Source organism: Mobula birostris, chromosome 19, assembly GCF_030028105.1.
Source record: "Mobula birostris isolate sMobBir1 chromosome 19, sMobBir1.hap1, whole genome shotgun sequence".
Lineage (NCBI taxonomy): Eukaryota > Metazoa > Chordata > Chondrichthyes > Myliobatiformes > Myliobatidae > Mobula > Mobula birostris.
In genome coordinates, this window is record NC_092388.1 from 27,465,581 (window position 1) to 27,482,103 (window position 16,523).

Consider the following 16,523-nt stretch of genomic DNA (forward strand, 5'->3'; position numbering starts at 1 on the left):
ACTTCCACAGTCCTATGGATTACAGTTAATCAAAATCATTGATAAGAAAAGGGTTTTTGTTATAAATGAAAACCAAAATAGCTGCAGACACTGGAAATGTTTCCAGCATTTTTTTTTGTTTGTTTTTAGCATCCAAATATTTTTGTTGTAATCTTAAAAACAGAAAATGCTGGAAGCATTCAGCAAGTCAGAAGGTATTGGATTCCAATCTGCTGACCAGTGTTTTCTGCTTTTATTTTGTGATGTACAGTTTGAATTGAACTTGAGCTGAAGATTGGTTGGCTACTGTGACAGTAATATGCATTTTCAACAGAGATGGATCAAAGCTCAATTGCAATGCCTTCTACATAAAATATTCACACTTTGCCCAAATTATTCAATCTGATCAAAACTGTATCAAACCTTATTCAGACTGTAAGTTAGATGATCAGGCCTAAAATTGTATTGTACAGAAGACTTAGAAATATATTAACTTTGACAGAACTGGGAGGCAGATCAACAGAGTGTCTAATTACCTATGACTTTCCAGAGTTGTATTTCCAGGCATCTTATCTGTGTGCATTGTTTCACCCAGTTGGCTGTGGAGTGAAAAGTTATTTTTTATATGCTTGATCTCAACATATCCATAATTAGTTGAACTACACATTCTGTGTCAATGTGTAATTGTGCAAATTCTTTTTACCAGGACCAGAAACCGAATTTAATGCATTAGATGGCAATACATGTTTGCATATTTAAAAAAACAAAGAAGAACAGCTGGATCTGAAGCACAGAGAACGTACTTGGAGAGATCTGGGAAATCTACATGAATCACGAGGAATTCTTCTGGACACCATTTTTTACTCGTATATGCTGAGATATTCTCTCCCAGAGACAAATGCTGACTGTGAATGGTTTGTCGTTGTTTCTTTGGATCCTGCTTGATGAGGGTCTATTAACACCCCTGGAGTCATTGTCACCAAAGAGTTCAGGTCGTAGAAGGAGTGACAATGCAGTTGAACTGTCAGGAGATGGAGCTCCTACCCTTCAACGTGTTCGACGTGGCTGGATCTGGAACCAGTTCTTTGTACTGGAAGAATATATGGGGTCTGAACCTCAGTATGTGGGAAAGGTAAATATTATAGTGTTGCATGTTTTTCTTATTCAATAATAATGCTTTAGTATTTTGTAACTTTTTGCAACAGTTCTATTTGAAAAAAAAATGAGTATCCACTTTGATTCATTTTAATTGATTGTTTGGTGTTGACATAGAACATGAAGAATCCAATGTGTGTCAAATGATTCTCATTAAATAAGATAGGAAAATCATTTTCAATATTTTATATTCAAATTAGTAATTCAGACATAAAATTGGATTTATTCCCTTGATTGATTTTGCTTGATGTTAACAGTAATATTGCATCACAAGTTGGTATTGGTTTATTATTGCCTAATGTAACAAGATTCAGTGAAACGTTTATCTTGCATGCTGTCTATACAGGTCAAACCATTACACAGTACAATGAGCTAGAATAAGGCAAAACAATAACAATGTTGAATAAAGTGTAAACTCTACCAAAAAAGTGTGGTTCAGGTAAACAATAAAGTTCAAGATCCTAATCAGTTAGATTGTGAGGGTAAGTGTCCACCTTATCACACAAGAAGTCCATTCTGGACTTTGATAACAATGGGATAGAAGCTGTCCTTGAGCCTGGTGCTATGTGCTTTCAGAATTTTGTATCTTCCTCCTGATGGGAGAAGGGAGAAGAGAAACTTCCTTGAACAGTGTCACTATATGATCCTATGTTGTCAACAATTGTTACAGTGCATTAACAGTAGTGAGGATGTAGAATTTAAATGGCATATTGTGTTTTCATTTCTTTTCCTTCTATTTTGGTTGTTTGTTTGACATAACCGAATCAAAACCTTGACATTGCAATAAACAGTTATTCTCATATTTTGACCCTGAAGAAAGCATAACATAATTTTCTCATTGACATCATGATGGTAAGAATGTTTTGCTTGCAGCCCCAACAATACATCTCACTAATACCCTTCAACGTATCTAGGTAAGCAGATAGCAGTGACCAAAAATGTTGTTAATGTGAAGCAGGTCATCTCCTGTGTGAAAGAGTAAAGTTGTTTAGATTTATACCACCTGATGGAAGGTTTAACCTTGCAGTTGCCTTACCTACACTCTCAGAATGTGAGATATAGCAGCTGACCATTGTGTTTTAGTTTCAGAATTCAAGACATATTTATCACTGAAAAGAAACAGTGGTGTATCACATTCAAACTGGTTTTATATATGGACGCACCATGTAGTGGGTTTATATTAAGATATAATAGAACATGCTCATCTTCCATCTAAAAATGTTAGTTTTTAATGAGGAAAGACCTTAATGGCTTAAGTTCTTCATTGCCTGCATTTGAATATGGTGGTGATACAATATTTAAAGTATTAGCTAGTAATCATGAAACCAGCATTCATAACATCACCATGACAGTATACTTAATTTAAATTTCACTAACAATTTTGAATGTGAATGACCATAAAACTACTAGTTTGATGTAGAAGCAAATTAGTTCACTAATGCTAACATATATGGTGGTTAAAAAAAAGGCATATGGTACACTTGCTTTCATCAGTTGTGCCAGTGAATGTTAAAGGAGGCTGCAGTGCAGCTGTATAAACTATTAGGCCGCATTGGGAAGAGTTGTGTGCAGTTCTAGTCACCACATTACTGAGGTTGTGGATGGAGGTGGAAGGGGTTTACCAGGATCTTACCTGGATTGAGGTGATTTCCTGGTAAGAGAAGTTGGGGACAAATTTGGATGGTATCAGAGGGTGAAGGTGAGAGAGCGAATTTGTATATAAGATAATGCGAGGTAGAAAGTCAGAGTGTTGTTCATGGGATGGAAATGTCAAGTGCTAGAGGGCATAGGTTGAAGGTGAGATGGGGAAAGTTAAAGAAGATATGTGTGATAAATTGATTTTCGCGGAGAGTGGAAGATGGTTGGAATGCACTGCCAGCAGAGATGGGTTAATCAGATATGATAGTGATGTTTAAGGTTGATTAGATAGACACACAAACATGCAGGGAATGTAGACTATGTGCCAACAGATGGGATTAATTTAGATTGGTATCACAGTTGGAACAGACATAATGAGTCAAAGGGCCTGTTTTCTACAGGTTTGATATTCTACCATCCTTACCTGGTCCAGCCTATACACTGCTCAATGTGGTTGACTCTAGTAAGATGGTCAGTTTGAAAACATAGAGGGATGGATAATAAATAATGTCCTTCCAGCTTCCTAATGAAATAAGAACATATATATATTGTTGATAATTTTCATATGCGTATGTGTCAGAAGGGATTTCTTGCCCATCAATGTGCTTACTTAGGAATTGATCCCTGATATTCTTAATTCATCACCTCAAGGGTTATCTAAAAATCCTCAGATTCCTGATTTATTGAAAATAATAATTTAAAGAACATACCTCTTGGGCTAAATTTATTTTTCATAATTTGATCTTGATTATCTGTATTTCAAACACATTTTAACATGGATCGGATCATTTGGCAGATCTCTCAATAAAAATACTTGCATGTACTTGCATCAAAACGCAAGACAGCACCCAATGAAGCAGTGAAAGGAAATGATCTCCTGCTAAAAGTTCTGCGAACAGATACATTAATGACATATCTTTTCATACCCCAATAACAGCAAGATATTTCTTTCAGTTTTATCTTACCATCAGTGCTGGTGAAAATATGTTTTTGTGCTTTATGGTTGAATGTACTGACAGCAGTAAAATGAAGGTCAAATTTTATGAAATTGCAGCCAATCCAGCAAACATATCATTAAATTGGATACCGGTTACTCTTGATATTCTGTCCAGAGAAATGGGATATCTGACTGGCCTCGGTATCTAGATTTCAGTGAAAACAAATAGAAAGATATGTCTTGTGAGCCTTATCAAACATACTATTTGTAGGCATATTATAGACAGCATTCATTGCCCCTTCTGCTTATTGACTGTTAGCTGTTTTACCAGTGTAACCTTAGGGGTTTGCATTGAAAATGCTTTCTTGCCAAGATTATTGAAAACTGCACTCACTATTATAGAAAAAAATATATATTTTTAATTTATTTAGAGATACAGCATGATAACAAGCCTTCCTGGCCCAGTGGGCCTGTGCCACCCAAATACATCTATGTGACCAATTAACCTACTAACTTGTATGTCTTTGTAAGGTGGGAGGAAATCAGAGCACTCACTGGAAACCTACACGATCAGAGTGAGAGCATTCTAGCTTCTTACAGACAGCAGCAGGAATTGAAACAAGGCTGCTGGCACTGTAAACCGATGTGTTAACCACTGTGCTACCATGCTGCCCTCAAACTATTTGCAGAGTATTCATTCCTGTATGTTAGAAGAGAAAATCAGGTGGGACATAGAAAGGATATTCAGAATAATGGTGTGCCATTTACTGTGGATGTAAGATCTAAAATTCCAATTGTTAACTGTGCTTTGTGCAGTTAATGATGGTCTTTGAGTTTTGAGTAATGCAAAGTAGCTTACTGTTAACCTTCCATGATAGAAGATCTTTTCAATTCTTTACAAATGTATTGTGTACCAAGGTGATTATGCTTTGGACAAGCAATCCAGCATCACACACAAAACACCACAGGAACTCAGCTGGTCAGGCAGCATCTACAAAGGGAAATTTATAGTTGGTGTGTTGGGCCAAGGCACTTCAGGGTTTGTGTTGGTGTTTGTCTCTCCAGATTTCCACCATCTGCAGTCTCTTTTGTGTCTTGAGTAATACAAGCAGAGTTCAAATCCCACCAGGGTACTGGGGAGTTCAAATTCTGTTTCTTAGATGAACATGGATCTAAATACTAGTGTCAGTGAGCACGAAACCACAACTTCATTGTAAAAACTGGACCACCAATGCTCTGTGAGGAGGAGAGGGGTAGGCAGAATGTTTGCCTTTCTGGTTCCAGACCCATAGCAATGTAAACCACTCAATTCTGAAGAAGAATAATGAGGGGTAGGCAGTAATTGTTGGTCTCAACTCTTCTGCATAATTTAATTTAAAAAGTAAGCTGGTGAGAGAATATTTCAATTTATTGCAACATTTATTCTAAAGAGCTTCTCTCTTGCCATTCAATTCTAAGTTGAGGACTTGGAAGAAAGAACATAATGATACAGATTCAAATCTGAATATTTTTATTCAAATAGATGTGTGTTATGTTTTAGGTTTAAAAGGGGAAGAGTCCCAACAAAGCAATAATTGTTTGACTTTGGGCTAGATTATCTTGGATTCAATCCATTGCCCAGGCTTGCTATCCAAGGTGCCTGACCACTGATGCCTTCTTTTACTTGGTTGCTGAAAGAAGTAGGCTTTAAGCGGCATATCCTGCATGGACTGTTTTCTACAGCGCCAATCACCCATTGAAGTTAATATAGTTACAGAGTCATGGAGAAATACAGTACAGAAATAGGCCCTTCAGCCCATCTAGTTCATGCTGAAACACATTTAAATTGCCTATTTCCAATGCCTGCACCGTGACTATGGCTATCCAGGTCCCTATTCAAACTTGTCATAAGCATTAAAATCAAACTTGCATGGACCATTTGTGTGGGCAGTTCATTCCACACTCTCGCAACTCTAGTGAAGTAGTTTCCCCTCATGTTCCCCTTAAAGTTCTCACCTTTCACCCTTAAGCCATCACCTCTGGCTGTTGTCTCACCCAACCTCCATGGAAAATACATGCTTGCATTAATCTCATCTATACCACTCATAATTTTGTATATCTATATCAAGTCTCCTCTCAGTTTTCTACATTCTAAAGAATGCAGTCCTAAACTATTCAATCATTCCTTATAACCCAGGTCCTCCAGACCTGGCAACATCCTAAATTTTCTCTGCACTCCTTCAGCCTTGCCTTCATCTTTCCTGAAGGTACTGTAGGCAACCAAAACTGCACATGATACTCCAAATTAAGCCTCACCAGCATCTTATACAACTTCAACATAACATCTCATTTTCTGTATTTAATATATTGATTTATAAAGGTCAATGTGCCAAAAGCTTTCTTTACAATCCTGTCTACCTCTGATGCCACTTTCAGTGAATTCTGTATCTGTATTCCCAGATCCCCTTGTTCTACCACACTGTGTAAAACTTACCCTGGTTGATCCTACCAAAGTGCAAAGCCTTGCTCTTGTCTACATTAAATTCCATCTGTCATTGTTCAGCCAATTTTTCCAGCTGATGCAGATCCCTCTGCAAGCCCATGATAGCCTTCCTCACTGTCCACTACACCCCCAATCTTGGTGTCATCCCCAAATTTGCTGATCCAGTTCCCAACATTATCATCCAGGTTACTGAAATCGATGACAAACAACAAAGGACCCAGCACCAATCCCTCTGGCACACCAATAGTCACAGGCCTCCAGACAGAGAGGCAACCCTCTACTATAACTCTCTGGCTTCTCAAAGCTAATGTCTAATCCAATTTACTGCCTCATCCTGAACGCTGAGTGACTGAATCTTCTTGACCAGCCTCCCATGCAGGACCTTGTCAAATGCCTTACAAAAGTCCATGTAGACAACATCCACTTTCCTGGTAATTTCCTTGAAGATGTGAGAGCACAGCGGAACATCTGAAAATCTTCTGAAATGACTGCTTTGCTACCGCTGCTTCTGTGTGGTAACCAGAATCTCCAGAGCTGAGGGCCCCGAAATCCTCAGCTTTGCGTGTTTCAGCGGCCGGGGAGAGGTCGAAGGCACACGGCAGAGGATGGTGCTCGGGAGGTTGTATCGGAGAGGCTGCCCAGAAGCTCAGAGTTTTCGGACGGATGGACTCTGGGTCGGCTGGTGTCGGCTGCTTCCAAGGTATCAGCAAGTTGACAGTGCCTAGAGGTTTATGGCAGGGAGTTTCTCCCTTTTGCCGTCTGCTATCGGGGACTCGGGACTCTGAGAACCTTTTTTTACTGTGCCTATGGTCTGTTCTTCATCAAATTATGGTATTGCTTTGCACTGCTGTAACTATATGCTATAATTATGTGGTTCTGTCAGTGTCAGTCTTTGGTTTGTCCTGTTTTCTGTGATATCACTCCGGAGAAACATTGTATCATTTCTTAATGCATGTATGCATTTCTAAATGACAATGAAAGTGGACTGAGTGTTCTCATAATCTAAAAAATCTAAAAACTCTATAAGACTGGTTAAACATAACCTACTACGCACAAAACCATGCTGACTGTCCTTAATCAGTCCATATCTATCCAAATATTTATATATCTGGTCCCTTAGGATACCTTCGAATAACTTTCCCACAACTGATATCAGACTCACCGGCCTATAAATTTCTTGGTTTCTCTTTAGAGCCTTTTTTCTTATACAGCGGAACAACATACCCTCCAATCCTACGGTACTTCTCCTGTTGCTAAGGGTGTTTTAAATATCTCTTCTAGGGCCCTGGCAATTTCTGCACTTGCTTCCCATAGGGTCTGAGGAAACATCTTGTCAGGCCCTGGGTACTTATCCCTCTGATTTGTCTCAGGCTAGCAAACACCTCCTCCTCTGTAATCTGTACAGGGTCCAGGAAATTGATGCTGTTTTGCCTCACTTCTACAGACTCTGTACCTGCCTTCTAAGTAAACACAGATGCGAAGAATGCATTTAAGATCTCCCCCATCTGCTTTGGCTCCACACATGGATTACCGTTCTGGTCTTCCAGAGGACCAATTTTGTCCAAGCAATCCCTTTGCTCTTAACATACCAGTAGAATCTCTTAGGAATCTCCTTCACCTTGTCTGCTAGAGCAAACATATGCTTTCATTTAGCCTTCCTGAGTTCTTTATTAAGTGTTCCCTAGCATTCCTTGTACTCCATAAGCACCTCATTAGTTCCTACTTGCCTTTACGTGGAATGCGCCTCTTTTTTTTTCTCCTAAGCAGGGCCCCAATATCTCTTGAAAACTAAGTTGTTATTCATCCTCCAGCCCTCCCTAGTATAAACGTGAGGGATAGATGTGATTTGTATTCAGAGATTTCTGCTTTATCACAAGTCTCAAAGGTATGTTCTCAGTTCCTGGGAGTGTGTGCTGTCATTCTGGTTTCTCTGTGGAGAGAACACAGCCACTCAGATGCCAACTCATCAATCTAGATCAAACCTTTTATGTCTCCTTACAACAGTACAGCTCAGAATTCATTCTTTTAAAGTCTAGTCAAAGTAGACCAATATTTCTCAAACACCCTGCAGTCACTGGATAAATCAGTGACAATTTCTGAGATATCCAGAAATCAAACAGTGAACCTCTTAGTTTCTTATTGCCAGCATTGTTGGCTGCAGCCCTTAATGGTATTTTATACATGCTGGTAGTTGTGTAGTGGTTAGCACAATGCTTTACAGTACCAGCGTCCTATTCAATTCCCTCTGCTCTCTGTAAGGCATTTGTACGTTCACCCCGTGACCGCGTGGGTTTCCTCTGGGTGCTCCGGTTTCCTCCCACAGTCCACAGACTTGGTTGGTTAATTAGTCATTGTAAGTTGCCACATGATTTGGCTAGAGTTAAGTTGGGGTTGCTGGGCAGCACGGCTCGAAGGGCTAGAAGGATATTTCATGCTGTATCTCAATGAATAAATAAATATTTTGTGATTGAAGCCCCTGGTTTTGGACTCCTAGGCACTCACTGTTGGCCCTGATAGACCCCATAAACAATTCTGCATATTCCTATTGGAAATACAGTTTCTTGCCCTTATCCTATTATCCTGGCAATCAGCCCACTGAGGCTGGATCTATTTCAATAGACATTTTCAGAGTGTAAATCAAATATTATGATGTACATAAAACTAAAATATAATGTTTTAGGATTTATCTGATGCCTTGCACTCTCTGGCATGTAGTTCTGGCCATATAACCAGTGTGTTAAATCTCAAAATACATTTTTAAGGGGTAATATAGGGAGCGTAGAGAATGCATCGCAATGCACCATGTAAGGTTGTAATGTTGAGTCTTTATAAGGCACTGGTAAGGCCTCATTTGGAATATTGTGAATAGTTTTGTGCCCCTTATCTAAGGAAGGATGGCTAACATAGAGAAGGTTCTGAGGAGGTTCATGAGAATGATTCTGGGACTGCAAGGGTTTCTGCATGAGGACTGATTGATGTCTCTAGTCCTGCACTCTCTGGAATTCAGAAGAATAAGGGGGAATCTCATTGAAACTTTTTGAATGTTGAAATGTCTCAATAGAGTGGATGTGGAAAGGAAGTTTCCTATAATGAGAGTCTAGGATCAGAGGGTACAGCCTCATACTAGAGGGATGTCCATTTAGAACTCAGATAAGGAGGAATTCCTTTAGCCAGGGAGTGGCAAATCTGTGGAATTTATTGCCACAGGTAGCTGTGGAGGCCAGGTTATTGGGTATATTTAAGATGGAGGTTGATAGATACTTGATTAGTCAGGGGATGAAAGGTTACAGGAAAAAGGCAAGAGATTGGGGCTGAGAGGGAAATGGATCAGCCATAGTGAAAAGGCAGAGAAGACTTGATGGGGCAAATGGCCTAATTCAGCTCCTATATGTTATAGTTTTACAGTCGTATAATACTGGAAACAGTATCTAATCTAGGCTCATGCAACCACGTCAAGATCCTTATATCCTTTACATGCTTCCAGTCCCAGATGATCTGTATCTGATGCTGGCTATAAATCTGACATTGACAAGGCTCATAAACATTAAATTGCCTTAAATTCATTGCAGTCTCTTTGCCACTGGAGTAAGCTGATGCCCTCTGCTGGTTGAGAGCTCACAAGTTAAAAGTGAGCTAAAAATTGAAATATTAATTAAATGAAATAACCCTCTGTGTAACTACTGATATTGGTTTAAACATTTACTTCTGATTATTCTTACTGTTATTTGAAGATAACAGTTAATATTTCTTCACCACTTAAATTACTACTGAAAGATTAAAAATGCAAAGTTTTATTCTGTGATATGAAATACAGGCAAATAAAGTTTTGCTTTGTATCTTGTTTTCAAATATTGCAGAATCACAGTTGTGTAATGAATTTTAGAGATTGCAGTCTTAACAATGTAATAATGTGCACCTATTCAAAACCGAATGCTCTTGTAGTTGATGTGATATCAGCAGTTCTTGGTCTGTACCCAAAACTCTTTCTGAATAATTTAAATGATACATGTGGTTGATATATATTACAAATCTTATGTTCTGGAAAAACTTTGCGCATTAAAGATAAGAAAAATATTTATCAAATATAGTGCCGAGTTCAAATGGTAAACCAACAACAGAATGCATGTGTGTTGTTGCATTTCAGACTACTAGTTTGACAATTCATTTATTATTCTGCTGTTATAAAATTCCAATTAATTATGTATAACAGTATCATAATTGGGAAAAGAGTCATCTAAAGAGTGAAAATTGATAATAACTCTCCTTAAAACTATCTGACAGTCCAATAAATAATAGATTTCAAAATTTACTTCTAATGACAATGAAAAATGTTTATTTATCTCCAAGTTTTGAATTATGCCACTAAAACCTCCCTCCTTGATCAAACTTTAAGTGGTATGACGTGGGATTTATTACGTAACACAAGTTTATTATCAGCTGTCTGCTATGCGTTCAAAGCTACTTTCCTCAGGTAAATCAAAATGCCAGATATTTGATTTGTTTTACATATGTGGGCAGCTGTCAATGGACAATCAGTCACAGATTATTGGATTCAGATCCTGTCACTGTTTATTGTCACACTGGCTCTACTGTTTACTGTGGAATGGTTACATTCTCTGTTGGCAAGTCTGATGTAATACATTTCCTTAAAACTAATGATCACCCTATGATCAGAAGAACATTCTCACTCCCTTACATACTTGGCACACCAACAGTGTGCTGTACTCTGCATTGAACTACAACTCTGCAGAAGTCAATGAAAGATGACAACGCACAGCTGTGTAATATATAGTATGTGTGTTTAGTGTTACACATGCTCTGCCATTATACTCTGCACCCGACAGTCACACTTTCCCAGTTCGGGTGAAGGGTCTGACCTGAAACATAAGTTCCATTTCTATTCTTATAGATAATGAGTATTTCCTATGTCTTCTGTTTTTATTGAAGTTGCTGAGATAAATTAAGCAGTAAAGAAAAGACCTTGTTTAATCCTTGGAATACCAGAATTGAAATCAGAAAAAAATAGTTAAAAATTTTCACACTTGGAGTATTTGGAATCTTTGTAGTTTCTATAAATAAAAGTAGCAGAGGTGATGAAGAGGATGCACGAATAGTCATAGATTATATAATGCGGAAGCAGGCTCTTCAGCTCAACTTCACCACGTCAACCAGGACTCATCCCATCTGCCTACATTTGGCTAATATACACCTAAACCTTGTCTATCCATGTGGACAAACTCCTTACAGACAGTGGTGCAATTGAACCCAGGTTGCAGGCGTCGTAATACCATTACATGAACCCCTATACTAACTTCGCCATTGACGGTTCAAAGTCCAGCAGTGAAAGGAGGAGTCCAAAGTTCAAAGTAAATTTTATTATCAAAGCATCTATATGTCACCATATACAACCCTGGGAGTCATTTTCTTGTGTTGCTTATTCAACAAATGTATTGAATAATAACTGTACCAGAATCAATGAAAGGCCACCCAGACTGCAGAAGACACCAAACTTTGAAGGGGGGTGGTAGTGTTGGGCATGGGGCTAGCAACCTATTTCCCATAAAAACCCAATGCTGAAGAAAGATCAACCAAAGCTCCTAAGACCTCATACCTGGGAGACGAAGGATATTCAACGATAGGCTGCATCTGGGGGCAATTTGAAAGAGTGGCCCAGTACAGAGGACTCTGGTGAATGCCTGCCAGCAGCCTAACCCCAGGTGGGGTGATGGGCTAAGAAGAACAACCCTTATGTTACTATGCCACACCTGTCTAAATTTATTTTTTTTTCTGGGAGTTTTGGATTAGATATCAGGAGGCTGGAGTATAGATAATTCTACAGAATTATAGAACAATACTGCACTGATGCTGGGCCTTTGGTCCAATAAGTGCATGCTGACCTTATTGTTCACCTAGTTAGTTCCAATTCCCTGTGTTCAGCCTATATTCCTCAAAGCTCCATCCCTCTCTGTATCTATCCAAGTATCTCACAAATACTTCTGTACCTATCTCAAGCAATTCCTCTGGCAACTTTTCCTAAATATTCAACACCCTCTGCATGAAAAGAACTAAACCTGTACCCCTAGGTTTGGATTTCATGTCGTGGCAAAAGAAAAAACGTTGCCGTCTGCTTTATTTATGCTTCTCACAAAATTTAAACACTTCGTTAAGGTTGCCTCTCATTCTCCTGCTTTCCAAGAAATAAAGACCAACCTCTCCTTATAAATCAGGCCCTCTAATCCTGGCAATATCCTCAGATCTTTTTCTAACAACATGGTGCTTATATTTAAAATCATTCTAAAGACAAGCACAGAAACCATAGGTCAGTGATTGGTAGGAAAGTTACTGAAGGGAATTTTGAGAAACATCATCCATCTGTATGAAAAGGGTGAGAGTTGATTAGGGGTAATCAGTATGGTTTTTGTGTGTTTGGGAACTCAATTCTCACAAATTTGATTGAGCTTTGAGAGGAAGTGATCAAGAGGATACACAAGGACAGGGTGAAAGATCTCTCGTAATAGATTAGTTTAGAATGTTACCGGTGACCAGAAGGATCCATGGTGAGCAAGAGAATTGGAAGCAAAGATGACTTGGCTTGGTGGGAGGAGTTGGTGGAAGGAGGGTGGGAATGGAATGCTGTAGATAGAAGTGTGCTGTAGGGATTAGTGTTGCCAATCCAACCCCCTCACTCTTCTATTTGTCACAAATTATTGATTTGAATAAGGATGTAAATGGCATGATGAATAAACTCTCAGAATGTTGATAATTGCAACAGGACCCAGATAAACTTGGAAAGTGGGCAAGTGAATAGCAGATAAAATTTAATTTAAGCATGCACAAAGTAATGCTTTCTGAGGAGTTAAACCAGGGGAGGACATAGACAGTGAATAAGATACTAGGCAGTGTTGTAGAACAGAGAGGCCTTGGGGTAGAAGTACATAATAGCAGCAGAAGTAGACAAAGTGGTGAAGCAGGCATATAGCACACTTTCTTTCATTGAACAAAAAATAGAGAACAAGAGTTGGGACATCATCTTAAAGTTTTACAAGACATTTCAGAGATCTAGCCTGGAATATTGTGTGCAGTTCTAGTCAGCATACCATAAGGAATGATATAATTAAGGTATAGAGGATGCAGAAAAATTTCACAAGAATTTTGCCAGACCTCAAAGATTTGAGTTGTGAGGAAAGACTGCATAGACTGAAATTGTTGTGCCTGGAGTGAAAGAGTCTGAGAGGTGATCTTATTCAAGATTCAAAATCTAATATTTAAAATTATTGAATGTCATTTCCAGTACGCAAGTGTAAAGGAAACAAAATAATTGTTGCTTTAGATGTGATGCAGCAAAAAGAAATGCAACAAAGTGAAGAACACAATATATATGAATACATAAAATAGCTTGTATACACAGATTGATTGTATGTCTGTAATGTCACCTTATGTACAGGATTGATTGTACATAAGGTGACTGACAGAAAATGATAAAGTAGGGATGTTTTGGGGTGTAGAGGAGGTTTAGTGAGGAGAAGTGTCGATCAGCCTTATTACTTAGGGAAAGTAACTCCTTTGAGTCCAGTTGTCCAGGTGTGGATGCTACATAGCCTCGTCCCTGATGGGAGTGGGACAAGCAGTCCATGAGCAGTCATGATGTCACTGGTCCTTTCTTATCACCTTTCTGCATACCTGTATATGTCCTTGATGGCGGGTAGGCTGGTTCCTGATGCATTGTAGATCCTTCCTGTCTGCCAGAGTGCAGTTTCTGTACTATGCAGTGGAAGCAGCTTATTGTAAAGGTTTATAAAATCATGAGGGGCATAGATTAAGGTGACTGATTACTGTATTTTCCCAAGGGTAGAGGTAGAGGGTGTAGGTTTAAGGAGAGAGATTTAAAGGAGACCTGAGGGCTAGGGTTTATTTCTATACAGAAGGTGGTGGTTATATGAAATGAGCTGCTAGAAGAAATGGGAGAGATGGGTGCAATTATGATGGCTAAAAGGCATTTGGATAGGTTTACAGATAGGGAAGGTTTGGGGATGTATGGGCCAAATATGGGCAAATGGTACTAACTCAGGCAGATTTCTTTTTCAGCATTGATGAGTTGGGACAAAGGGTCTGTTTCCATGCTGTATAACTCTAGGACTCAAAAAAAAAGTTTCTGTCTCCAACGATGCTGTCTAATCTGGTGAAATTTTTGCTTATTATTTCAGATTTCCAGCATCTATAGTCATTTAAATTTTCTGTGTAAGTTCAGTCAGAAAAAGTAGTAAGAAGATTTTTTTCTCATATTCTAGACCAGAGACACAAAAAGTGCTATATAGAAATTGAAGAATAATTAGATTGTTTTACTCCTCATGCCAACTCAGCCATTGAGAAAGATCATGGATCATCTTTGACCATAATTCCCATATTAACTCAACATCCCTTCATTCCTTTGATATCTTGAAATTTATTGATCCATGCATTAGATGCATGGAGTGACTAAGCACCCCCCCCACCCCCGCTTACTGAAAATTTCAAAGATCCACCACTTTTTCGGAGAAGAAAGTTCTTCTCACCTCAGTCCTGAATGACTTAACCCTTAGGCTGAAATTGTGGTTCCAGACATCCCAGCAGGAAGAGGCATCATGTTAATATTTACCTTATCGAGCATCCTTAACTGTTTTAATGAGATCACCTCTCCTTTGAAATTCAGAATATAAAACTAGTCAGCTTAAGTTATCTTGATACAATAATCCTCCTCATTTCTGGATTCAATCTGATGAACCTTCACTGCGCTTTCTCAATTACAAGTCAGTTCCTCCTTTGATATTGGAAGCTCATTGATCTCTTTGCTGTGGGTAGGTGACTGAAGTTGAACACAATGCTGTGTACTAGGCCTCACCAATGTCATATACAACTTGAACATAACATCCCAGCTCTTGTATTTGATACTTTGATTCATGAAGACCAATGTGCCAAAAGTTCTCTTTATGATCCTGTCTACCCGTGATGCCACTTTCAAGAAATTATGGATCTGTATTCCCAGTTCACTTTGTTCTATCACACATTTCAATGCAGTACTGTTCACTCTCTGGGTCCTACCCTGGTTTGTCCTGCCAAAGAGCAACACCTCCCACTTGTCTGCATTTAGAGCACAGAAAAGGAGGAATTTCTTTAGCCAAAAGTGGGTGAATCTGTGGAATTCTTTGCCACAGATGGCCCTGGATGCCAAGTCATTGGGTATATTTAAAGTGGGAGATGATAGGTTCGTGTTTAGTAAGAAAATAAATGGTTGTAGGGAGAAGATAGGAGAATGGGGTTGGGATGGATAATAAATTAGCCATGATTGAATGGCAGAGTAAACTTGATGGACCAAATGGCCCAATTACACTCATATGTGTTGTGGTCTAAATCAATATCATATTTTAATGAGCAACAGAGCATATACTAATTACTTATGAACCTGTACATAACTATTCCACGTGTGGTTTCCCCTGCACCTGATATAATTGAGCTCAAAAACATAGAGAAATGCATTATAATCTATTACTACAATTTGAATTATATTTAGAATGTATTCTGGTATAACATTAAAATAAAAACTTTGTAATATGAGTTTGGAAATCTACAAAATGAACAAATTTGTTATTTCTTTTTAGTGCTGCATTTTATTCATGAATATTCTTTGCTGCAGAGACAATGGGCACAGTCTTGTTAATGTCATTAAAATGCAGCATTAGTTATTTTTATTGTTTCTTGTACCAGATATTATTAACAATAAGTACACCTGATTTATGCTGCCAGGCAAATCAAACCTTGAACGTACAGATGAATCAATTGTGCAGTTTCTGGGGTCTATATACCTTCAAGTACATTGAGATCCAAGATTTAATGTGGTAGAGTCAGCATAATAACCACTACTAAACTTGTGTTTCAGAGCTAAGATGAGAACAGTGACAGACAATCTGAGGAGAGTATGTTCTTGTTTAAGTAAAGGGCTATAACCATTCATCAGCATGGATAGAATTTTGTAACAGCTTAGAATGCTATTGCCTAGAAACTGGGTGCACCCTATTCTTGCTGTGTTCACAACAACTTCTTAAAACTGAAGGAAAGGCTAATTAAGAAGATATGTAGGATGGCTTTCACCCAGAACTGGGTGCAGAAACATGATCTATGAGGATTACAGCATCAGTTGTAACTGCTGTGTCATTGTTGCACATACTACTGGAAAATGAGTGTAGTAATCATAACAGAGACAGCACGACAGCTGAAAACATTAGCTACACACATAAAACGCTTGAGGAGCTCAGCAAGTCAGGTAGCATTGACGGAAATGAATAAACAGTCACTGTT

The 16,523-nt window shown here is 38.6% G+C and overlaps 1 protein-coding gene across 2 annotated transcripts in view; it reads left to right on the forward strand.

Moving 5' to 3' along the window:
- The first annotated feature begins 877 nt into the window (after window positions 1-877).
- The window catches only part of LOC140212487 (cadherin-12-like), a 309,387-nt gene continuing 293,741 nt past the window's right edge, over window positions 878-16,523 (forward strand). For both annotated transcript variants that reach the window (XM_072283351.1, XM_072283353.1), the window contains exon 1: window positions 878-1,111. In XM_072283351.1, coding sequence (XP_072139452.1) covers window positions 878-1,111 — 234 coding nt within the window. The remainder of the gene's footprint in view (window positions 1,112-16,523) is intronic.